This window comes from Lontra canadensis, unplaced genomic scaffold, assembly GCF_010015895.1.
Source record: "Lontra canadensis isolate GAN:19392208 unplaced genomic scaffold, GSC_riverotter_1.0 scaffold36, whole genome shotgun sequence".
NCBI classification, from domain to species: domain Eukaryota; kingdom Metazoa; phylum Chordata; class Mammalia; order Carnivora; family Mustelidae; genus Lontra; species Lontra canadensis.
In genome coordinates this window covers 7,755,070-7,780,184 of record NW_022631030.1, presented here as the reverse complement: position 1 = coordinate 7,780,184, position 25,115 = coordinate 7,755,070, and the positions used below count along the sequence as shown (strand labels likewise).

General features: G+C 49.1%; 1 protein-coding gene across 11 annotated transcripts in view; it reads right to left on the bottom strand.

Moving 5' to 3' along the window:
* The window catches only part of GRAMD1B (GRAM domain containing 1B), a 242,103-nt gene that overhangs the window by 140,611 nt on the left and 76,377 nt on the right, over positions 1 to 25,115 (bottom strand). Inside the window, exon 1 of one of the 11 annotated variants that reach the window (XM_032868778.1) lies at positions 13,936 to 14,075. The exons of the other annotated variants lie outside the window; for them this stretch is intronic. Coding sequence (XP_032724669.1) covers positions 13,936 to 14,012 — 77 coding nt within the window. The 5' untranslated portion in view covers positions 14,013 to 14,075. Of the gene's footprint in view, positions 1 to 13,935; positions 14,076 to 25,115 lie in introns of those variants that run through there. 11 annotated transcript variants of the gene reach the window in all.

Below are 25,115 nucleotides of genomic sequence, written 5' to 3'. Positions count from 1 at the left end.
CCTGGTTCTTGGGTTTTGTCCTGCCTTTTTCTCTTCTCTTTGAGGAAGCTTCGTGGACTCTTCTGTTTCAGCCTCCCATTTAATAAATTACCAAGTACCCACTATGTACCAGGCAACGGGCATCTCGATACCAAGTACAGAATAGTAAACAAAGCAGAGAAGATTTCCATTCTCAAGTTTACATTCTGTTGGGTTCCTTCCTCTTCCAGCTTCATGCCAGGGGAACCTGAGTTTCATGAACCTCTACTTATCAAAATACTGCGCAAGAATAGTATATATTCATAGGAGATGACTTATAAACTCTCCCCAGAATCTCAGATAGGCCTGTGACCCACAGAAGAATCCACCGCAATACGTCTCTGGGGAATCTTAGCCATACGCGAGCCTTCAGTTACGACAGATAGACTGATGGCTCCCAAAGACAGCAGGGCAGGGGGCTGGGCTGTCACTAGTCACGGGTGGCTATTTAAGTCAATTAAAAATTCAGTTCCTTAGTCATCTAGCTATATTTCAAGTACTCAATAACTACCTGTGGCCATTTGCTTCCATATTAGATAATGCAGATACAGAACATCCCCATCATTACAGAAAGCTGTACTGGACAGCACGGAGGTTTCCAGACCAAACTCATCTGAGTCATCCAGAGCAGCCTATTTCCCTCTGTCTATCCTCCCGTCACCTCATCTGTTAAGTTGTTTAACTCCAGACAACTGTTTCGAGGACGGAGCAAGTTTAGTAATATAAAGCACTTAACAGGGGTGCCTGGGTGGCTCAGTGGGTTAAAGCCTCTGCCTGCAGCTTGGATCATGATCTCAAGGTCCTGGGATCAAGCCCCGCATAGGGGCCTGCTTCCCTGTCTGTCTCTGCCTGCCTCTCTGCCTACTTGTGATCTCTATCTGTCAAATAAATAAATAAAATCTCTAAAAAAATAAAGAAAGAAATAAAAATAAAGCACTTAACAGAAGGCTGGGCAAATAACAGGCCCCCAAGAAATGTTAAAAATACTATCATACGTTTGCATTGGTAAGAACTCTCTGGAGTCCAACAGGAATCTCACACTGAACACAGCCAATCCTAAATTCACCAAATTTTTTTTTTCCCTCTCCTGGTACCCGAAAAGTAAGGATTCATTCAAGCTTAGTGTTAAAAAGGAAAAAACACAAAAAACAAAACACAGGTCCAAAACGGCATCACTTAAACCACGTTCCAACCTCCCCTGGAAATGGGAATCCCAGCAGCTCCGTCAGGAATTCTCCCAGTGGCACCAATGAGGGAATGGGTCACCAGGACCTCTCCAGCCCCCAAATCTGCATAAGACACCCCTCCCTCTTCCCCTCAGGGAAGGGGACCAGGCCTCAAACAATCCTCTTTTCTTTTGCTAATGATTTCTCACCTCTCCCTCCTTCCAAGGAAACCTCGCATTTTGTACAGATCCTCAGGGCTCCACTCCACTAGGTCGGTAGAATGCCGCGGAATCAGTCCTGGGCTCATAAAGCCAACGAGACGGGCAGGTTTCCGCTGCCCTTGTTCAGTACATGTGCCACACAAGGGATCACTGGGTCAGTGTTTAACACCTGAGAGGAACCCCCACAGTGACCTCACAGCACGTGCTAGAGATTCCCCTCCCGCCCCCCATATCCCCGCAGTCCATCCTGCTCTCCATTCATCACTCCTCTGGCCACTGCTGAAGGTCAGGCTCTCATCACTCCTCGTGGGGATTACCGTAACAGGCTCCTAACTGCTTTTCCTGTTGCCAATCTGGCCCGGGCTCCAGGCCATCCTGGACACGGACGGTCCTCCTGAAATGTAAACTAGATCCTTGCTCTTCCTTAGGCTTTAACATCCTGCAGACTTCCCATCCTTTCAGAACCAAGTTCAAACTCCTTTGTTTGTGGGGAAAAAAAAAAGAAAGAAAGAAAAGAAAAGCCCTAACGAAGCTACCTGCTCATGGCCCACGCCCACTCCAGCGATCCCACCTGCCCCCACTTAGCCCCCAAGCTCTGACAGGCGCCTCTCTGGGCCTGGTTAATATATTTTCCTGCGCTCCCTTCTTTGTTTCACTCATCCCATCCGCAACGAGGCCTGAGGACCGGAGTTTTAGACTGCCAGCATTTTTTCCAATCTTAACTGCTCTACCTACTCAGTTTCGACCTCTATAAAATGAGGATGACAAGGGTACCTTCTTCATTGGGGCATTGTGAAAATTAACACTCAGAGAGGGATCTGGCCTTGGGCTACTCACTATTATAACTATTACCAACCCTCGAAAGCAGCACCTTCTTAAGGAAATCTTCCTTGGCAACCTCGGCCCACAAGGGTCCTACATCACCCTACCCTTTATCACAAAAATCAGCATACTCCCTGGGATCAAGTGATTAAGGCTTCAGTTCCCTGGATCGTCCGTCACACCCTCACTTATTTAAGACTTAAGATCCTATCTTACGTTTCATTTCCACTGGACACTCCCGCCACTCCAGAAAGATCTTCCGCTGGGCAAGTACTCTCAAATCCGCACAGATGCCACTCTCTCCGCAGACTGCCACCCAGTTCCAGGTGTTCACCAGCATGGTCTAAATGCCAGTGTCGAAAGTACCCTAGGCCCTGTTCAGCACAGAAAGCACGGTCTGTGACCTCAAGGAGTTTCCAGCGGACTGTATTTCAGTCCATCAGATACCAAGTTGAATTAAACAGACGTGAACCTTCCAAAGAAAGCAGCTACTGTGAAGAAAGCTTTCCTGTTGCCAGTCCTCCTCGGCCCCACACCCCCCCACCCTGCCTGTTAGGCTCCAATTCCCAGTGACCCAACCTGAGGAAGATGTACTTCATGCTTGAAACAGCCTCTCCATCTAAGAGGGGAGGGGCAGGAAAGCATGTAGCTCTCCAGTTAGACAGTAGGAGTACAGAGTCAACAGGAAAAGGTTCAGAAGCCCAAGGCTACAAATTCTTTTGTTTCTTGCTTTCTGAATTGCCTATGCGTTTCGATCAAATGTTCACGCCCGTCCTTGGCTCTCGTGAATACAGATAATCAAGCGTTGGCTGGGGAAAAAAAAAATATTTTCTCTAATGCCCTGTTCTGTGATATTTTCCACAAAGAATAAAGTTTCCCTGATCTACATTAAAATTCCAGCCCTCTCACTGCACACAGTTAAAATAATTACACTTACCCCATTATATTCCCCAAACGGCTTCTGAAGAAAGGGGGCAAGAGAACTTGCGCTGGTTTAAAGGTCTTTGGTCTTAAGAACACTTTTCTACTTTGGTTCTTAAAGGAACACTGCACTTTTCTCTAGTTCCCACACCCTTCTACTTCCTTGGCCTCAAGCACTACTTTGCTTCACAGGCAAAAATCTTGGGCCCTCTAAAGAGATACAAACAAATTAACCAGGTCACTTAGTGGTAAACCTCAATCAGTAGTAATGTGACCAACCAAAATGCTTCCCAGAACTTCTGACAGTTGTCAAGACCCTGGGCCAGGGAGTCTCCCAAGCCCACCTTCCCCACCCTCTCAGCAACCTGTGCCACCTCCCTGCCTTTAGGACATCCTTTGCTTCCTAATCCAGGGCCTTCATACTGGGGAACGAAGTAGGAACAGCCATAGATTTCTCAACCCAACGCAAGCCAGAACCCATTCTGTCCACAGATAACCCCAAAACCTTATTTTAAAAAATTTTAGTAGGTCACCTGAGTGGCTCAGTCAGTTAAGCATCTGCCTTCAGCTCAGGTTATGGTCTTGGGGGGTCCTGGTATAGAGTCCTGCATTGGGCTCCCTGCTCAGCAGGGAAACTGCTTCTCACTCTGCCCCTTCCCCTGCTTGTGCCTGCTCGCTCTCTCTCACATAAATAAATAGAGTAATTAATTAATTAATTTTAGTAGTCTCTACACCCAATATGGAGCTCCAACTCAACAGACCCTGAGATCAAGAGTCACCTGCTCTCCTGACTGAGCCCGTCATAGCCAGGCAAAACCCCCAAAACCTTCTTTTTGACAGTCATCTTGATCCTTCGTCTAAACTGTTCTAAATGAGGAGTTAAAATCCCTTCTCCCCTGATTTCCTCTCACAGGGGCACATGGAGAGACATTCCCAGACATGCAGAGAGCCCCACACCAAGAACCTTTAAACCAAATCCACAACTATCATGTTTTGGAAGGTATCTTTCTGATGTCTAACTAAACAGCGGTCTCCCAATTAATTTGTGTATCTTTTTTTTTCTTTTTCTTTTTTTTAGAGAAAGAGTGAAAGCATGGATGTGCAAGTAGGGGGTGGAAAGAGAGGGAGAGAGAGAGAGACTCCCAAGTTGGCTCCACGCTGAGCACAGAGCCCGACATGGCACGCATTCTCATGACCCTGATATCATGATCTGAGTCGAAATCAAGAGTCCAGCGCCTAACCTATGAACCATCCAGGTGCATGCGTACATGCGTGTGTGCGTGCGTGTGCGTGTGTGTGTGTGTTTAATCAAAGGTACATAACTACCATTCAGAACCTCAGGTCAGCATCTAATAACATGCCTCAAACTCTCTTCAGTCACTCTTAACCTAAAACACTCTAAACAACGTTTTAGGTTACTGCAAAAGCATGCTACGTGGTTTCTACCAGACTTTCGGAAATGCTGGAAACACCTAGAGGAACCCCCTCCCTCCAAGAAACCACGGACTTCAGGAATCAATACGCAAAGTGCTATTTGCTTGACCTCTTCTTGGTCTCCCTTCTACCATTCTCTGAAAAGTTGTTGCTAGAGTTCTGCCCACCTTCTCTTCTCTACACATTCTTCCCCAACAATATCGTCCAAATCCATGCCTTCAACAACCCACATGTTGTCCCAAACCTGACTGTTCTACCGAGCACTAGGTTCCCGGATTCCAAATGCATAGAAGACATCACCAAAACCCTGCGTCCCTAGGGGCTTCCCAGACAGCATTATGCAAAACCGGCTCTGCTCTCCTCCCCACGCTCCTCTCTCCCACCAAGTCACTCTTACCTGCCTTCCTTAGCTCGCCTACCTGCATCTCCATCCATCCACCTAGTTGTCTGAACAAGGAAACACACAAGAGGCTTGGGCAGTTCCCTCTCCTCCACTCCCTACATCTAATCAGCCACTGATTCTGCAGCTCCTACCTCGGACACATCTTTTGTACGAACCACTCCCCTTTCTCCACTGTCCTGACCTTGGACCAACCACCAGTGCCAGACTGATTGTGTAAGAATCACCAGGCAACTTTTTTAAAGCTAGGCTCCCACCCATCACTTTCCTTGGATTCTGATGCTGAGGGTCCAGGCGGGGGCCTGAAGGATTTTCACACATGTCCAGGTGTGCAAATTACCGAAGTCCCTACCCTAATGAAATGGCCTCTAAAGGCGCCTGGGTGGCTCCCTGGGTTAAGTGTCCAACCCTTGATTTCAGCTCAGGTGATGATCCCAGGGTCATGAGATCAAGCCCAGCATCTGACTCGGTGCTGGGCATGGAGCCCGCTTACGATTCTCTCTCCCTCTCCCTCTGCCCCAATCTACCCCCCACCACACACACAGTCTCTCTCTTAAAATAAATACATAAGTAAACATTTGAAACAGCCCTTGACTGAGCTGATAGTGTTTAACCATCAGCTTCGGGGAGGAGGAAACAGATGAGCTTCACTGGCGGGTTTCTGCTGTGTGGATCCTCCCAGCACGGTCAGTTTCAAGCTAACTTCACAGCCGGGGAACCATGCGCGTGATCGGCGATGTGAGCTGGACCCAGCACGTGAAAATGTTCAGACCATCCAGTGTTCTCTTCTAAAATAGGTCTAAACGTGCCTTTTCCCAGGTTAAAATCCTTTGGAGTCTTCCTCTGATGCCCCCCAATACAGTCCAAGGTGTATTGCCTCCCACATGGGGCTTACACCATGAAAGCAGTTTCCTCTTCTCAACTTCCCCTACACAAAGCTCCGCCTAAGCACATGAGCTCCCCTCATGTCTGGCTCACGTAGACTTGCTTGTGCTCCCCCCAAAGAAGCCATGCACACTCATTCCTCCAAACTTTATTCACCTTGTCCCTCTGTTCCTCTATATGACCTCACGTCTCAATAACTGCATTGCCCACTGAGCCCCCGTAGCCCACAGAAGCCTGGCTGCCTCTTCCCTCTGACATATAGTCAAGGCCTAACTCATTCATTTTTTCCCTCCTGCACCCAGAGCTCAATGGCCTTTGAGCCACGGAGCTCGGATGATCCAAGCCTGAACACAGTGCATTGGGGACAACCTGTTGGCTGCCTGAGAAAAAAATCTCTTTTAGGGCAAACACTGGCTACTTTTTTCAGTGTATTCAAGAGACTGCATTCTAATAGGTCATATTTAATACGAACAGTAAACAGTGCTTTCCTATCTACAAAGTGCCTCCCCGCACACTCTTCCAACTGATCTTTCCAACCTCATAAAGCAGGTAAGAATACAGTCTCTGATTCCTGTTTTTTAAAGATGAAGAAAATAAGGGTTTACAGGGTCAAAGAGCAAAGCAGTGGAAAGCTAAGGAAAACAGGGTTTCAGGACAGGGGTTCTGTCCCTGAATTCCCCATTCTATGACCTTGAGTACAGGACAACGCTGGCCGTGGCATTCACCTAAAGCTGGGAAGGGGTGAGGGGCAGGAACCACCGACCTCAGAAATGAGAGTGGGGGAGATCTGAAGTTCGGGGTGGGGAAGGGAGCCTGGGAGGAGTGGAAATGTTCATCGTGCTACAACTGCCAACCGTCTTTGCACGAGGCTGCCCTCGGCCACAAGACAAGAGCATCTGGGAAGTCTGGGCGACGGAAGAGAAGGGACAAGAGAAGAATATGATGTGCAGGGTTATGGAACTACGGTGTACACATGAAACTTAATGTAACATCGTGTGCCGACCAAATTTTTAAAAATTAATTTAATTAATTAAAAAATTAATTTAAAAAAGAAAAGGAGACGTGACGAGAGTTGCTCTGACCAATCAACAGGGGCTGATGTGAGACGGGACAGTTCGCCAGGTAATGGCACCTGCCATGAGGTCACGAGGCCGCAAGTGAAACCACAGAAATAAACAAGTTCTCCAACAACTTCTGCAGAAGAGCAGAGCTGTCTCGAGGACAATCAGCGGCTGAAAGCCAAGTGAGACACAGCAGTGTGTCCGGGGTAGGAGAGGACTTCCTCGAGCTAGAGCCAGGCCTGGGAAGGGCTAGTCTGAAGTCCACAGGATGAGTCTTGGAACCAGAGAGGTGAGCACCATCCCCTGGAGTTGTGAGGGCAGGAGTGGGGAGGGGTGGGCAGGCCACAGGGCAAGAATGCCAGCGTCCTGAGTGCCTTGGCACAGAAGTAAGTGTGGGGAGCCATGCTGGTGGCCGGTCTACCACCCGCGGAAGCAGAAGCAGCCCGATGGAGGGCTTGGAATAGCTCAGAATAGCTCGGGGCACCTGGTTCCCCAGAAACGGCTGGCGAGCTCCCGCAAGAGCCATTTTCAAAGCCCAAGTAAAAGTGGCAGGAGTCTGTGTTACTTCTTTAAAGCCCAAGCCCAGTGAAGAATAAATATGTTTTCAAGATGTTTTATGACTACAGCTTCCCAACTGGTAGCTAATTTTGTCACCACCTGTTTCCCTCTAGTTAACCAGAATCAAACCCCTTCAGCTGAAAGTGTGGGAGTGCTGGAGGTAACAAAGCAGGGAGGATATAGAAAGCCTTGTGTTGGGGTGCCTGGGGGGCTCAGTCAGTTAAGTGGTTGCCTTGGGCACAGGTCATGATCCCGGGGTCTTGTGTATCGGGGCTCTGCGCTCAGTGGTGAGGCTGCTTCTCCCTCTCCCTCTGCTCCACCCCCCGCCCCCGCCGCTCGTGAGGGCTCGCTCTCTGTCTCAAATAAAATCTTTTTTTTTTCTTTTAAAGATTTTACTCATTTGTTTGACAGAGAGAGAGAATGAGAGAGTGCACAAGTGATGAAGGATAATTGGAAGAAAGACAGGAGGGGACAAAGATGCCCCCCAAGAGGAAACCACCCTTGAAAGGATGTTACACCCACCCTGGAAGGAGCCCTCCACCCTTTTCCACATGACAAGCAGATGACAAAAGCCTGATTGGATGACAGGTGCAGGGAGGGTTAATCAGATTAAAACAGCGTCAAGAAGCAGACTTAGAAACACCAGAGGCAACCCCCTGGGGTCCCTCCCTCCTGGAGAGTTTTGTACTATCCCTTGGCCATCTCTCTTAAGCCTCTCTTTGCTGTCCACCACTTTGTCTGGTCTACGTCTTCATTCTTCAAAGCACTGTGACCAAGAACCGTGGGCACCGTCAGAGAAAAAATCCTACAGCACAAGTAGGCAGAAAGGAGAGACTGAGGGAGAGGGAGAAGCAGGCTTCCCGCTGAGCAGAGAGCCCAGTGCTTGGGTGGCTCTCAGGACCCTGGCTCTCAACCTGGGTGCAAGGCAAACGTTTAACCAACTGAGGCATCCAGGTGTCCCTCAAATGAAATTAAAAAAAAAAAAAAAAGAATAGCCTTCTATCCTGCCCCAAAAAGCCAAGGGGAGAGAAGGGGCCGATGCATCTAGAAAGCAGGAGGAATTCTTGTGTCCTAAATGGCAAAGGACACATGGCGGGGGAGGGGTACTGACCCAGAAACTCTATCACAGACAAACTGCCAGATACATGGAGGGCCTGTGCAGATCAAAGATGGACTGCAGACTGTGTTGTGTTCCAGAAAGAGTCCCTTCAGCTTCCCTACCTCCCCCTTCCCTGCCTCACACCTAGCCCCATCCCCCATGCAACTTCACTTGCCCTTGGCCTCTGGAAAAACTGGTTTATGGTAAAACCATTATCTTGTTTTTTTTTCCAATTAGAAGAAATAACAAACAGTCCTAACAGAGAACTCTGTCATTTAGCACTCACAGAGAGCCCCTGAGGGGCCACGGGAAGAAATAGCACTGAATGGACCTGGAGTCAGGACACGTGAGTTAACAGCTCGACACCATATCTTCCGGGCCAAGCACTTGGCAATGTTCTGATAAAGTACACACTCATGGGCACATTTCATTAGCAAGAAGGCAACAGATACGTGTAATTTAGCTTACGGAACAAAAGGAAACAGAAGTTGAATAATCCACAAATCTTTTATTTTTGTTTTGAGAATGTTAATGAAACACACATGCACACACACACACACACCCATAGTCCTGCCCTATATCCATTTTGCCCCTTCAAGTTCAAATGCAGGATCCACCCACATGGAAAAGGGCACAAAAAAGATTTTCATGATCCACAAAGTAGATGATCCACTCACTCAAGACTCATTCAACGAACACTTCGAACGGCAACGTGCCAACAGAGAAAAGACGAGAAAGCAAGCTTTGGGTGCCCCAAGTTCCGTGCTAGAAGGCAGTAGAGGCAAAGTACCCTAAGACCTAGCCCTACCCTCAAGAATCTTAAAGTATGGGGCACCTGGGTGGCTCAGTGGGTTAAGCCTCTGCCTTCAGCTCAGATCATCTCAGGGTCCTAGGATCAAGCCCTGCATCCGGCTCTCTGCTCAGCATGGAGCCTGCTTCCTCCTCTCTCTCTCTGCTTGCCTCTCTGCCTACTTGTGATCTCTCTCTCTCTCTGTCAAATAAATAAATAAAATATTTTTTAAAAAAAAAAAAGGAATCTTAAAGTATTTTTAGAAACGAAGCCTGAAGTATAAAGATAAGTATGAATCACCAAAACGCTGTATCACAGAGGAAGGGCAACAGACATGTACTGAACGCCTACAATAACCCTTTTTCACATATGATCTCACTTAAAAGTCAGTATTCGAGGAAAATAACATGCCTCTTTTTTATCCCAATTCCATTCTGTCTGTTCTTGATTTCTCAATTTCTTTACATGGAGAATAACAGTGTGCCATTTTCTGTCACCAAATACCCCACTCGCCCTGACTTCAAGAGCTAATCGCCATAACTATAACCCTTTTACGATGTGGGGTTCTTTCTGGCCTATAAAGCGCCCCCTACCGCAACTTCCTATATGTGCTTTTCCAAGCCCATGACCAGGCAGGCAATTGGGCTGTGATGCCTAAAGCCCACAAGTGTCCTGAGTCCTCTGTGCAACTCTGCTGGGCTGAGAGCATGAGGTGGTTATTCCCATGCCTCACGGACTAAGGAGAACCGACTCGGGGCTGGGGGAAGTAGAGGAGCCAGCTCCACTCCCATTATGTGACGGCCCATATGCAGAGCTGAGACTTAGAGGATCCCACGAATACAGACCTGCCCCACCTGTTCTCATCACTCAGTATGCTGCTGTCCTCTGTCTTTTCTGCTCTTTACTCACATTCCATAGTACAGTGGGGGTGGGGTGCACTGTGTTTTCCTGCACAGGAAAACCCCTGGCCTCTCAATGCTCCCTTGCCTGGGATGCCATTCAACCTAGAGAATCAAGAAACGGATCTGCTTCAAGCTCTTCTTTATGTCCATTGGCTTCTCAGTGTGATGTGAGGGACACGGAACGCAATGGGCAGCCTCCATTCCGCCGCTCGGCTGGCAGGCAGCCCCATTTGGAGGAGGTAAGTTGGAATTGATGATGCCCAGTTGCCCCAAGAGGGCAAACAGTCACCCAACGTGGGCTCAGATCACTTTTGGTTTCATCATACTCTTTTGAGTGTTGAAGTTACCCACCTCGTCCGCTTTCTTCTCATTTCCCCACTCCTCAGACTGGAGCTGTCCACTAGCTCCATCCATACCCCTCGGCTCACTTCCTCACTCAAGCTCCCATCTCCAGTGCTTTATGCAAACTATCCTATTATCAAATATCACGGACGACGGCCCAGGGGCCTCTTCCCTACCTCAATTCTTTTTGACATGTCTACAGCATTTGAAATGACTCCTCCTTCTTGGGGGGGAAAAAAAATAACAGTACTCTATCCTTGACCTAAGTTTAATATTACTTAGTGAGATCACGTCTCTCACTCAACAAGCATTTCGAGCACCTACTATGTGACACGCTCCACTTGAGGGAACACCAAGACGAAAGAGGAAAAAGAAAGTACATTCCATCCTGAAGGAGTTCACTCTCCAATAGAGAGTCTTTCCATTGAGTAAAGAGATTACACACAATAAGCGAACCTCTTCATGGAGGGTGGGATGGGAAAAGTTGTCTCTACAAAGCACACTACCCACGCACAAGACAGAACACCTGGGGTTCCATGGGACTCTGGACAGAGCTTCACGGAGGAGGAAGCAGCTGAGATGGCATATTCTAAGTGGAGAAATCGGCAAATGCTCTCGATGACTTGACGGAGAGTTGTTTGCCGCTCAGTCAAGGGCCTCTGGCTCACCCTGCTGGGGGCGAAGACTAGGCCCTTTATGGCAAGAGAAGAACATAGGCAAGAAAGCAAAATCTGCATGACAAAGGGCCCGTGGGTCCCAGGAGTGGGATTAAATATCATCCTGTAGGTGATCAGGGAGGTACTGAAGACTCCGGAAACAGCATTGTTTGGTTGTTCGTTTATCCAAAGAAAGCAGAGGATTAAGAGGGAGGCCTCTAGAAGGAAGCAGAGGCTGAAAGGCAAAGGCTCAAACAAAGGGAGTGGAATCCCTGAGGGAGAGATTTGAGGAGATGCCTGACTACAGGCGGTGGGAGAAGGCCAGGGAGAAATCTAGAATCCCCTACTGCCTCTGCTTGCTCACACCTGAAGACAGGTCTGTCTTCTTCTCTGGTATCCCTACCTGCTCCACTCCAAGCATCGTGCAAAACACATGCGAGGCAAGGTATAAATCTGTGCTGACTTTTCCCTGCTCCCACCTTGCTCACCCAATGGTAAGGTAAGTCTACAGCGGGACTCTTCCGCGGGCCTTGCACCCAGAGTGAGAGCGGGAGGCCGCTACGGTGGGCTACGGGAAGATCTCAGGGCACCCCCAGCTGGGTTCTATGTACCATCCATATGCTCTGCTCCTGGAGTCATGCACACAGTCACACTCCCATGTATTAAAAATAAAAACAGGGAAAACAGAGCACAAGCTCAGTAGCACTGGGGCCAGGTTCAGAAGTCCAGGTCCGGCTCTGGTTCCGCCACTGACGGGGCAGGACACAGAGCAAGGAGCCTCACCCTTCTGGACCTCAGTCTGCCTCTGGGTAGAACAAACGGAGCAAGCCCGACCACCGCAAAGGCCCCTCTTGGCCTTTTCAACGGGCAATGAAGCTCAGTAAGATTTTAAGGACGATTTCTAGTAAAATTGGTTTGAAAGCTAAGCAACTGGCAGAGAAGGGTGCTGTGTGGTCTGAACTAGAAGGGTGAGGTGGCCCCAGCTGGGCAGTGGGGGGCAAGAAAGAACAGCATCCTGCAGCTTAGGTCCCCGGAAAGCCAATTCACAGGCGCAGAGACACATGGGACTTCCTGGCTCGCTTCCTGCGCTCGAGATTCTGGATTCCTGCTTCCTTTTATTGTGACTGTTCCCAGCTTATCGCCTTGATCAAAGTCTATAATTCTTGTAATAAAATCGTGGACCAACCCATATATAAGAAGGGGCCTAAAAGATGATCTTGTCTCACTCTTCCCCTTCCAGAACAGGAAACTAAAGAAAGAAGAGACATGTAGAAAGCCACAAGGGTATTTGAGAGCACTGCAAAAAATAAAACTCGAGTTGGCCCTACCCTGACAGCAAGAGTTCTGCCCCACAACCCCAGGCTGCCCTTCAGCCACAGGAACCTTCCTTCCTTTCTCTGACCTTCGGTGCCACCACTCATGACAAGAAGTATGACTAGCTGTTCATTCCAGCGAATGTCCACATCGTAGGCTGTTGGTGAGGGTTTACCAGATACCAGCTCTGTTCTGACCACTGGAGACATGGTACAGGCCGGGCCCCAGCGCTTAAGAACTTCAAATTCTGTGCTTGCTTCGGCAGCACATATTCTTAAAAAAAAAAAAAAACAAACCCAACCCTCAGATTCTTGTGGTTTTGCAGCAGGGATGCAGAGGGAAGAGACCCGTCATCAACACAGACGAAGACGAAAATGAAAACAAAACGAAAACCCACTGTAAGTTAAAAGTATTACAAAGGTGGGGCGCCTGGATGGCTCAGTTGGTTGAGTGTCTGCCTTCAGCTCAGGTCATGATCCCAGCATCCTGGGATCGAGCCCCCCGGCATCGGGTTCCCTGCTCCATGGAAGCCTGCTTCTCCCTCTCCCACTCCCCCTGCTTGTGTTCCCTCTCTCGTTGTGTCTCTGTCAAATAAATGAGGCTTTAAAAAAAGTATGATCAAGGTAATAAAATCAGGAACTGAGGAGTCTCAAGGAAGCAAAAAAAATAAAGATGCTAAAGTTCACATCGATAAAAAGGGGCAGAATTTGGACTCGAATCTACCCAGCTCACCGCACAGCACACGACTTCCCCAACGGGGTCAGATCGAGTGGCTCAGTCAGCAGTTTGCGTGACAAGGGCCCACAGGACCAATGACGGACTGAAGGGGAATACATATAATCAGGAGGGTCTCTCGGGCATTTTTAACTTGAAGTATTTTTAATTTGGAAGGGAATTCAGAAGAAGAGTCTGGGGAATTTTGTTTTGATTTTCATGTACCCTCATGAATCTCTAGCTTGTCCTAATGGAAACATAGATTATAGTTTAATCAAATATTTCTCCTTTCATTCTATATCTGTGTACTGTGACAACCCAGATGTCAACATCTGCTTTCCTACTTCCCTGACCAGTAAAGAGAGCTCCTCCACAGTACATACTCAAAACCACATTTATCGCTGATGTCGCCGGGGATATAACCTATCACAATCCTCTTACTAATATAAGGCTAAGTCCTCATAAAATACGCAGATAAAGTAAGTTAAAACAGTCTCTAAATACAAGAATGGCATGTAGCCACTTCCACAGTCAGAGTCTCACGAAAGATGGACTCAGCATTGCACAGTACACACAAAACCACCCGAATCTCACAAATGCCTCACATCTCAAAGGCAGTCTTTCCATCTTACCTTGGCTCTTTTCTATAAGATCTTCTCATTTTTCTAAAAGTTCTCCCTCGGCATCTTCTCCCCAGCACCAACAGCATCTTCTCTCCTAATTACGCCTCATATCAAAGAACATCGCTCCTTTCAAACCCCAGAGACAATCCATTCATGTAGAGCTCTCCGCCAGGCCTTATGAAATACTGATCTAGCTGAAATCAAAGATTCATGAAGCCACATCTGGGAAGCCCAGCTCCGGGCAATAGAGGCGCAACATCCCCCCCGATGGCTTCCATGTCCCTGTCCCTCTCCCATGAGAAGGGGGACCGGGGTCCAGAAGCGCACCAGGAAATGCGAAGCAGACACCACAGGCTGCCTTCACTGATCACACACAGCCCTAACCGCCCTCTGGACCACTAATTTTTTCCAGGTCTGCCAACCCCAAGTGACTCAGCAAAGGTACTGCAATGACAGACAACCACAAGCCGCATGGCCTGCCCTTCGCATCCGATAAGCTCGGCACCGATCGGAAAATGACACCAATGTGGAAACACTTCTTTCCCTTAAATGTAAAGGCATGAGAAAGAAGTCATAAGAAAGAGAGCGCCGATCACGCATCAGGCACTTGGAGAGATGCCTCGCCTTTATTTCAACGCCACGCCAACCTACAAGGTCGGTATTAGCACGGTGCCCTCTTTCTGCAGGAGGAAACTTATGATGCAAAGTGGCCAGAGGGGAGAAAGTTCGCTCCAGGCTGGAATCTGTATAGAAGCAGGCTGGAAATTGCTACCAGAATAAAAATCAAATTCAGCCACTGGGGAGCCCTCTCCACTGGTGAGGAGCGGTGTCAGCCTGGGCGTTATCAATGGTATTCAACAAGGATGAAGAGCCTTGGAAGGGGTGGAAACACATTCTATGTTTCAGCTGTCCCCGTCCCTCTCAAATTCACCATCAGTAGCCACCTGTGATTCCGGATGCCCCATCCCTCAACTCTGGCTGGGCTTAGCCTGGACTCATCTAGAACGGGGCAAGCCAAGTCTCTCAGTCCCCCCGAGGGGTGGATGGATCTAACCCACCAGCGAACATCAAGACAAGTATCCTATTCCATCAGCAAATTAAAATTTTTTGCTGATGGGGGCGCCTGGGTGGCTCAAGTGGGTTAAGCCTCTGCCTTCAGCTCAGGTCATGATCCCAGGGTCCTGGGATTGAGCCCCGCATTGGACTCTCTGCTCAGCGGGGAGCCTGCTTCCCCTCTCTCTGCCTGCCTCTCTTCCTACTTGTGATCTCTCTCTCTCTGTCAAATAAATAAATAAAATCTTAAAAAAAAAAAAGTTTTTTTTGCTGATGGCCCAAGACCACCTCACCTGCCCTAGGGGATATCCAGAGTTAAAAAATACATAATACACACACACACACACACACAGATACTTATATAATATATTCATATTAGATCCACAATATATTTATTTTTGTTTCTTTTTAAGATTTTACTTATTTGCCAGAGAAAGAGGCGAGGGGGAGCACACACAACACAAGCACGGGGAGCAGCAGGCAGAAGGAAAACCAGGCTCGCCGCTGAACAAGGAGCCTGATGCGGGACTCGATCTTAGGACCCTGGGATCATGACCTAAGCCAAAGGCAGATGCTTAAACGACTGAGTCACCCAGGAGTCCCTCACAAGACATGTTTTTAAAGGTCTATTTACTTATTACTTCATTCATTCTCTGATACCCATCCACTGAACCTGGACAAGCATGTTTGGGTTTATCTGCACATGTTCAACTGTTTCTTACTAACCCTCCCAGGACACTACTGAGCTGATTAAGCAGTGAAAGTGAATTATTTCCAAACAGCACCTGTCACTCAGAGGGGCCCTAAGCTGGTAGGCAACTGGGGACAGATGCTCTAGGACTCTAGACTCTTCATGGCTATGAGGACTAAGGTCAGAAACAGGCACAGATAATAATTCAAAAGTGCCCTACTTTGGAATCGTTTGCATCAAAGGAATGAGAAACAAAACAGAACTTTTATTTCTCCTGCCCATCCTCTGCTACAGAAAGCTGAAGGGAAGTTCGGCGGTCCTGTGTTCCGAAGAAAAGAGAGAAGTGAAGTGGGCCAGGTTACCCCAGGCCCATAGCTGGGGATCCCCATTCAGCAAAGCACAAGCCATCTTCGTCTACTCTGTGAAATGAATGAGCCAGCCAGGCCCTAGAATGAAATGAATGACGGTAACTTGCTTCTGTTCTCATAAGACAACATGTCCATCCAGCTCCATTTACAAAGGATGGTCTCCTGCTAGAGAGGATGTCCTTCACAGTAAGATGTGGCCAGCTACCAGGATGACCAAATGCGGCAGTTTCTGCTGCCCTCTCCTTGGAGGCACCTGCCACATTTCCAGGTTTTACATTTATTTGCAGGATTTGCACTGACCGCCTAAAAGATGCTCAATAAAAACTTGCAGGCGAACAAATGAATGAATGGACAATAAATAAACTAGACTAAATCCTTCCAGAGCAGAGGCCAGCAAGAGCCCAGTGGCTGGCGCAGAGCAGCCAAAGCCCTAGAGGCAGGTGGAATTAGAACGTTCCTCGCTGGGGCAGCCTGAATGCTTCATGTGTCCCGCAGGGGAGGTAAAAATCCAGCCAGAGCTTTCCACCAGAGCGGCTGCTTTAACAGAGTAGAGGCCCGCTGAAAGAGTGTCTTACAGTGTTCGGTCTCTATTTTCCATTTCCTATGGATTTTCACCACCTACATCGTCAGCACACGTACATAAACCTCGCTACGGCGTTACACGGGCCGATGTGTTCTTTACACAGTATCAAAAAAGGCCTGAATTAAAAGAGCCAGGAACCCCTCTTCTGGAGTCAGATTCCATCATTACTGAGTTGTACAGATGAGGGCTCGGTGCAGAGTTTCAGTTTCCTTAAGGACCAAGTGGACATAGACGTTCCACCTGCCCTACAGGCTGCCGGAGCGAATGAAGCAATGGACGGCCAAGCCCTGAGCACGTGCCTGGAGGCTCGGTGTGTGCCGGGAAGCATGGTAAGTGCTGGAGCAAATGCAAAGGGTCATCGCTCTCTGAGCCGCCTTCCTGGAGCCGGTGGCCTGGGAAGTCACTCTGAAAAGGATTCAGATTAACTGCTGTCCATGCGGGCACCATTCTCTGCTGCTCTGACCGGAAGCTTCCGTGGCAAGGGTGTCTGTGTCCCCTCTTTCCTCCGTAACCTGCCCCCCCACCGCCTGCCTCCCACCGCCTTGGACTCCCAGTTCAAGAGTTCAGACCCCACATCCTGTGATGCCCCGGTCCCCGGCCTTCAAGGCCTGTCTTCAGGCTGTCACTATGATGCATGAAGAAGGCCCATTTCTCCTGCACGCCCTTCGGCTCTGGGCTTCTGCTAGAGCCGAGAGGACAACGCCAGGAGAACAAATGCCCTGACATCTGACAGCTGCAGAGAGACAACCGGCTTTGCACCGCCGTCTCCCGAGGTCTTGGAAAACGTCAGAGCAGCAGACGCGTCTGCATTCCGAGATGCCCACACCCGAACCAATGAAGTCCTCCTGCCAGTGGGTGGGAGTCCGCTCCCACGGTCAGCCCTCAGAGGCACCCCCGTTGCCCTCCCTCCGCATAGCAGGGCGGAAGACCTTGCTTTCACAATCTCCGAGTTCTAAGTATTAGAACATAGACGAATTCTCTTTTGGGGATGTGCCCAAGTAACTCGTTTTTTAAATAAACAGGGATCACGGTGGCATCATTCATTTCCTCACTCTCTCTCTCCCCTCTCTAGGATGCAAGCTCTCCTAGGGCAGAAACTATGTCATTCACTGTAGTTTCTGGCCTCTAGAACGGCACCTGCCCCATCACATGTGGTCAATAAATATTTGGTGGATTAACGGGGGAGGGGGGAGGGTAGAATGGAAGGCTACATGTATTCCCCAACCCTTCTCTCCTCTCAAGAGGACCAACTGTTGCCCTGACCTGGAATGGGAAGGCCAGAAAAAAGTACGGTTGCCATGGCAACCACAGCTCCAAAATTCAAAACATTCTTCAAAACTGCCACAGGTCTTCGGTGGGAAAAGGGTTAGTTACACCTCGCTGCAGACCGTACCCGGGCTCTGGGTCGACCACTGGCCAAAATATTTCTTCCGACCTGTTCTTGCTTTCTGGAGCCTAGTTTTAGGAAACATCAACCACTCTCCACCTAGGGATGCCAAGTTAAACTCCCTGAATAGAGACCACACTTAGAAGAACAGCAGTCTCTGTTCTCTGGGCATCTAGAGTCCGATGGAAGATGCAGACGGCACAACAAAATAAAAACACGAAAGAAACCAACAGGCTCAAAGCAAACGCCCTTATGTAATCATCCAGATTTACATAAATGGGATATTGGCGGGGAGGGTGGGAGGATTATTCAGCTTCAAGAGGACTTCTTGCTTTGCAAAATGATTTACACTAGAATTCCATGAAAATCAAGTTTCTGTGCAGTCCTTCATTCATTTGATTATTTACTCCTTCCCCAAATACCTATTTACTGGAGCTCCTACGATGTTCCATGCAAAGAGCTCAGCAGGCACTGAATAATTCAAACACTGAATAAAATAAACTCTGCCCTCACAGCTTATGATCCAGTAAAGGATGCACTGTGACCAAATAAACACAATTGAGGAACACAGTCACAAATCAGGACACGTAATAAACACCAGTCTGGGGATGCCTGAGGGGCTCAGTCAGTTAAGCATCTGCCTTCAGCTCAGGGCATGATCCCAGGGTCCTGGGGTTGAGCCCCATGTCAGGCTCCCTGCTCAGTGGGGAGCCCACTTCCCCCCTCCCTCTTCCTGCTGCTCCCCCTGCTTGTGCTCTCTCCCCTCTGACAAATCAACAAAATCTAAAATAAAATAAAAATAAAATCAAGTAAAAAAACACCAGAGTCTGGAAATACTTCCTGGAGGAAAGATCCAAAGGAGAAGAAAAGAAGGGCAGGGTGGCAAGGTGGGGCAGTGTTACCAGTGGGGAATTCCGGCTGAAGGAACAGTGTCTGTGAAGACACGGAAAGAAGAGAAAGCACCCCACTCAAGGTGCGAGGGGGTTACTCTGGCTGGAGGCACAGGACCGGGAGCAGCAGCGAGGCCATGAAGACCCCTCTGGCGGCAGCCCGTCCCGTGGCCCTTGCGGAGGCAGGGAGACGAGTGAGGAGGGCACTTGAGGAACACACGCGGGAGAGATGGTGGCCTGGAGAGGAGCAACAGTGGTAGAGTTGGGAAGATGGGCTTGAAGAACACCCTCCCAGGGGAGGGAAGACTCATGAAGCTGACCAGTTCCCATCCCTAATGCAAGGAACCGAGGGAGAGGAACTAGGCTGGAGGGAAGGAGGGCCGGTTCAAGGACACTGACACAGAGTTTTGAAGAGCATCTCCATGAAACATCCATTAGTCACTCATAGGTGTGAACCTAGGGCTCAGGAAAGAGAGGAGGTCTGAAGCATGGGAGCATCATCATCATACAGAAGTAATGAAAGCCACTCAAGTGGATGAAAGAGCCCTAGGATAGTGTGTAGATCTAAGAGAAGGAGGTGAAGGGAAAAAGAGAGGGAGAAATAAGAAACCCAGAGTCAGAACCTCAAGCAGATGGACACCGAAGAGACAGAGAGACAAGAGCAGCCCATGAACTGTAAGAGCTCATTGTCAGCACCCATAAGTAGATCCAAAAGCGACATCTCGTAATTAATCAAAGAGGTAATAAACCACCGTTCCAGCTTGCGCTAACCCAAGGAGCAAACTCAGAGGCCTCGCAGACCACCAAAAAAAGTCACTTTTACTAACTAATAATCACATTAGCATAAGTCTCCAGACTCGTCTCCTTAAACTGTCTTACAGGAAGAAGAAATGGATATTCTCTACTTGACAGAGGAGAAAGACACCGAGACCCGGAGAGATGGAGTCACCCGTGCAGGACCACACAGCGAGAAAATAAGCTCAACCCCAGACGACAGCTCCTGCTGCCTCAGATGGTCCCCTGGACTGGCGCTAGGGCCTTGGTCCTTGGAAAGACCATCCACAGACAAGGCCTGCGTGAGCTTCCTGAGTTCACTGATAAAGACAGGGCTCCATCCCGCACAGAAAGGGCTCCCCACACACGAGGTGGGCTGAATGCCGAGCTGACCGCAAGGTACCTGTACTCCGGATCCCCCTATGCCGCTGACCAACTCCACAGCCTTGGACTTCTGTCTGTTCCAAGTTGAAATGGCCCCACAAATCCCATCCACCATGAAGACTAGATCCTCCGGGAGAGATGCAGAGCTGGAATGTCAGGACTAACAGGTGGCAGCTGAGTACAGAGAAGGAAGACAACGTAATGGTGTCATTTAGGTCCTAGGACCCTCCTCCCCTCTCCCTTCCAGCTGAGTTTTTCCTCAGACCTATTTTTTTTTTAAATGCTTTAGTGTGATGTGCATATTCTCCTAAAATGATCTTTTTCACGTTGCTCTCCACACAGGCCGGAAGGTCCTCAGTGGAAGGACTGTTGATGTCCAGCCCTGTAGCACAAGCACCCAGCACAGCCCAGCACGTGTCCAATCAATGTTTCAACTGTGAGAATCAGCTCTCCTGAGTTCTCTTGATTTTTCAGCCGAATGTCTCTTAACTACAAACAAAAAGCATGTCAATTCACAGAGAAGCAACCCAAGCATGGAGAAGGCATTTGAGAAAAAGGACTCCTTCAGGGTCCCTCGGAACTTTCCGAATCAGTGGGCTACTTTCTACTATGGTCTTCCGACACAGGTGGACCACCAATCCCCCCAGTAAGTCCGCAGGGCCCCAGGACACCCATGAGGTCCAAGTAATGACTAGCAGAAACCTAGGGCTTCCCTCAGGATCCGCAAACCAAAGCATATGTTACTAGTAAGAAGAAGTCTCTGAAGGAATGTTCTCAAAGGATGACAACCCGTCTCTCATCCTCACTGAAGACGTAACTAAAGAAAATGTGTTTGAACCTTACCATGGGGGATTTCAGTCAGATCTGAGGAAGAACTTGCTCGGTAGTGGGCCTTGAAACACAGAAAGAGGTAACCAACAAGAGGTGGTGCAACCCTCTTTCTGAAGTCTTTTTAAAATTTTTTTATGAGGTCTTTACCCGTCGGGAAGATGTGGTTCCATCACAGACAAAGATAGAGAAAACACATGTTGTCACCCATGCTAAGGGCAAACTGTTCCCTGGAAAGGCTCCACCCTGTTCAGAATAACCTTTATTACTGCCATTCCATCCAACCCTGAGAGGCAAGCAAAAGGTCAGGAAGAGCTCCGGAGTGTAATGGCCCAGCCAAAAGGCAAACACTTGCCAGATCAACGCAGATGGCTTTGTGGAGTCAGACTGGCCTGAACGCTTAAGCTTGGTTATGGGAACCACAAGGACGAGGCTAAGTGGCATCTCTGATGAGCGGGCTTGTCCCCCCACTTTGGAGAAGCATCTCATCCTGATGGCTCCTCCAAAAACAGTGCCGCAGAAATTCTTTTTTGTCCCCCTTTATTTCACAGACTCACCTGTCCTCAACCTAGGGACAGATCTCCTGCCTACCTTCGACAGAGACAAGATAACAGAAGAGCCAATGAATCAAAATGTCTTATCACTTAAAAAGGAAACGTGAATGATGGATGGCTCAGTCGGTTGGGCGTCTGCCTTTGGGTCATGTCACAGTCTCGGGTTCCTGGGATCAAGCCCCGTGTCGGGCTCCCAGTTCATCGGGAAAGCCTGCTTCTCCCTCTCCCCCTGCTTGTGTGCGCTCTGTATGTCAAATAAATGAGTAAATAATATTTTTAAAATAAATAAGAAATAAACAGGAAACCTGAATGAGAAAACATAGTGGGTGATAATACACCAAAGACACTGCCGATGGCATCGCAAAATGACGAGCTCTATCTTCCTTTCCCCTACAAATTTTACGGTGACTAGCTATTTTATTACACACACAATAGCCACTGGTTTTTAGTACGCAAAAACTTCTGTTAAGAAGCTGGAAGATCCCTGCTGAGCCTCAAAAAGATGTCACTAAACCAACCGTCCATTATGTTTTTCTTTATTTTCCTAATTGTTGAGTCAAATCACGCAAGGGTTACCATACCCTCCTTTCCCCCACTGGGCCTCCAAGGCAAATTCTTTTTCCATAGTTGTGGAAGAAGGGGGAAAAACCAAGTGGGTTGGTTGGGTTTTTTAAAAAAAATTTTTTTTTTTTTTTTTTTAATTTCCCTCACTCAGCCCCCTCACTTCCTGACTAAATTTGCCAACCAAAAAGCAGCAAGACTAAAACCCTCTGTGGTCAGACCAAGTAGGTACGAGGCAGCAGGCGGGGAAGAGGCATGACGGCAGCATTGTGCTGACACGGGGAGACCTCACGAAGCCCCAGGAAGCTCTGGAGAACAGACAGTTAGAAACTGGCCCAGACTTGAGGTCAGAGGCCCGAGTTCTGGGCCATAACCCAGATCTGCCACCGAGACGTGCCTGTGGCCTTATTTCTTTATGTCATCGACAAATCAGAGTTGAATAACCAGAATCTCAACACGAGTGTGTATGAAGGAGGCAGATCCAAGGGCTTCATACCATCGGACCCAAAACGACGTACGGGGGGGCTCCAGTGGGAGAACCCCAGATTTTCTTACTCCTCTCCTCCTCCACCCACTGATCTTAGCTGAGCCACAGCCCACCGCTGGCTGATGATTCTGAACTATATTATTTGAATTGAAAATCCAGACACACAGTGTCTGGGAAACAGAGGAGAAGATTTGACACCAGGACTATTTTTAGAAGTGGCACGTGGCTGCTCAGAGTTGCAGGCGGCAGGGGGGAGGGGGAGTGCCGGAACCAGCCACCACGTGACATCTCTTTGTCACAGCTGCAAACATCTCCATCCTACCCACATTTGATTTGCAGTTTTGCATCCTGGATGGAAGCTTTGCCATCTCCCGTGAGAGCAGGAAGATGGCTCAGGGGTCGAAGTCCCAGGACAAGAGCTGGCAGACCGCCCTCCCCACCCCCAAGGAGATGTGTAAAAGCTGTATCTTCCTTCACACCAGACACGACAGCCCTCTGGCCCATCACCACACTGATGTGGGCTACGGAGGCAAGAACCCAAGAGGGCAAAAGCTCCAGAAAGAGCCCTCAGGCTGAAGAAAGCTCTTGTACACACCGCAACCCAGCAACTGTCCCCGGGCTCTCAGGCCAGCTTGGTTCGGTGTCTGAACACTTGCTCCGGCTCCGGGGCCCAGTGGCTCGTGCACAGAGGTCAGGCAGGAAATTCCCCACCAGCAGCTTAGCCATTCAGACGCCTTAATGGAAAATAGCGTTACCCTAGAAGCAATTATCAGTGACCAGCCTAGCAACTGGTGGATGGAGAGGACCCAGGAGAAACTAACCGCACAGGGCAGAATCGTCACCTGTTAATCTGCCCCGGGATCACGCCGGGCTCCTGCCTGACACGGAATGGGCGCCCCCTGAGTGCATAACCACCATGGAAACTCTTAAAATACCAACGCCCACAGAGGAGCCCGGCCAGTGCGTATCAGCCCATGGGACTCCATCTCGACCTCCACAGTTTGCACAAATTGTTAGAATCTGGAAACCACATCTCCAGCCAAAGCCTGGCTGCTTCTCACGGAGCAGTCTGCCCAGGCCGGTCAGCATGGGTGCCCCTGCCCATGGCAGTGCTTGCCCCCAAGCCCTACAGCTCGCTCCCCGGAGCCCTTCCCATCCTGCTGACCTCATTCCTACCTTCTCTCACACCCTTCCCCTCCACATGTATGCTTTCTCAAACATGCATGAGAGCCAACGATTTCCAGAGCCTGGAGCGATGGTACAGTGTCCCTGTGGAGAGCTCAGGCTCTGCAACGCTTCAAATCTCCCCCTTGCTTCTGTGGGACCAAGAGCGAGTTAATCTCTAACTTCTGTTTCTCAGCCGTAAAACCCATCGGGGGGTGTTTCTTGGGAGGATTAAATGGGATTGTATATTAAAGACGCTTGGCAAGAAACTTGGCACATAGTGAGATGCTGTCCCCGCCCTCAAGGATTTAGGGGTCCGGTCCAGTAAAGGCTTTCTCTAGTTTCACCTTACCCAGCACCAGTTACTTACTTAATCTGTGGACAGATCACAGGTCTCCTCTGCATTTGTTTTTGTTGTTTTGTGTTAAGAAAAAATGACAGTTTTCTCAGGCACCCGGGGGCTCGGTAGGTAAGCGGTTAAGCGTCTGCCTTTGGCTCAGGCGACAATCCCCGGGTCCTGGAATTGAGTCCCGCATCGGGCTCCTTGCTCATGGGCTGTCTGCTTTCCCCTCTCCCTCTGCCACTCTGCTTCTGAGCACTCTGTCTCTCTCTCAAATAAATAAAATCTTTAAAAAGGAAAAAGAAAGAATGACGTTTCTCTCTCCCAGCCTCCCTGTGCCTCTCATACATGGCAGGGTGTGCACAGAGGTGATGCACGGGGCATCTGGAGGCACAGCTCACCCTGCTTCCTTGGAAATGGAGCTGAATCCGGAAATGAGACTCTCTCCGAAGGCTAAAGAATTTAAATAAATGCACCACTGATACCGTAACCTGCCAACCCGCTGGCACTCCCAGCTGGAGAGCCTGGCCCCACCAGGCTGGGCAGAATCAGTGAGAGGCCTGAGGTCAGATGTGGGTCGCAGAGCAGAAACCCCGAGACTCCAAACCGATAGGACTCTAAGCAGCTTGAGGATATCACACAGACGAGGGGACAGAACCGCCAGGGGGTCATGGTGGTGCAAGTAACGACCATACCGGGGATTCCTGGAGGGTAGAGAAGCAGAGACGCGCTATGTCCCCTGGAAAGACAGCCTACAGGGAGCCATCCACACCTGCTCACTGGGCCCGCCAGCTTTCTGCTCTCCCTCCAAGGAATGAGGACAGGATGCCATCCCGCCAGACATGGTGCCGTCCAATTTCTGACTTTTGACCAGATTCCGGCAGGTCAGAGAGTTCTGAACAATCACCATAACCAGTTATGGCCAAGGAATTTAGGGAGACGTGCAGGTACTAATTCCAAAAGCTTGACCCATTAACTTCAGACTCTGTTTTTTAGGGAACTCAGAGGGCAACATGGCCAGCAGGAAAAAGAAAAGTGCCATCTTACGTTAAATGATGGTTAAGACACCAATTCCCAGACCAACCACAGGAAGAACAGTGGAAGGCTCGAGAATTAGCTCCCTCA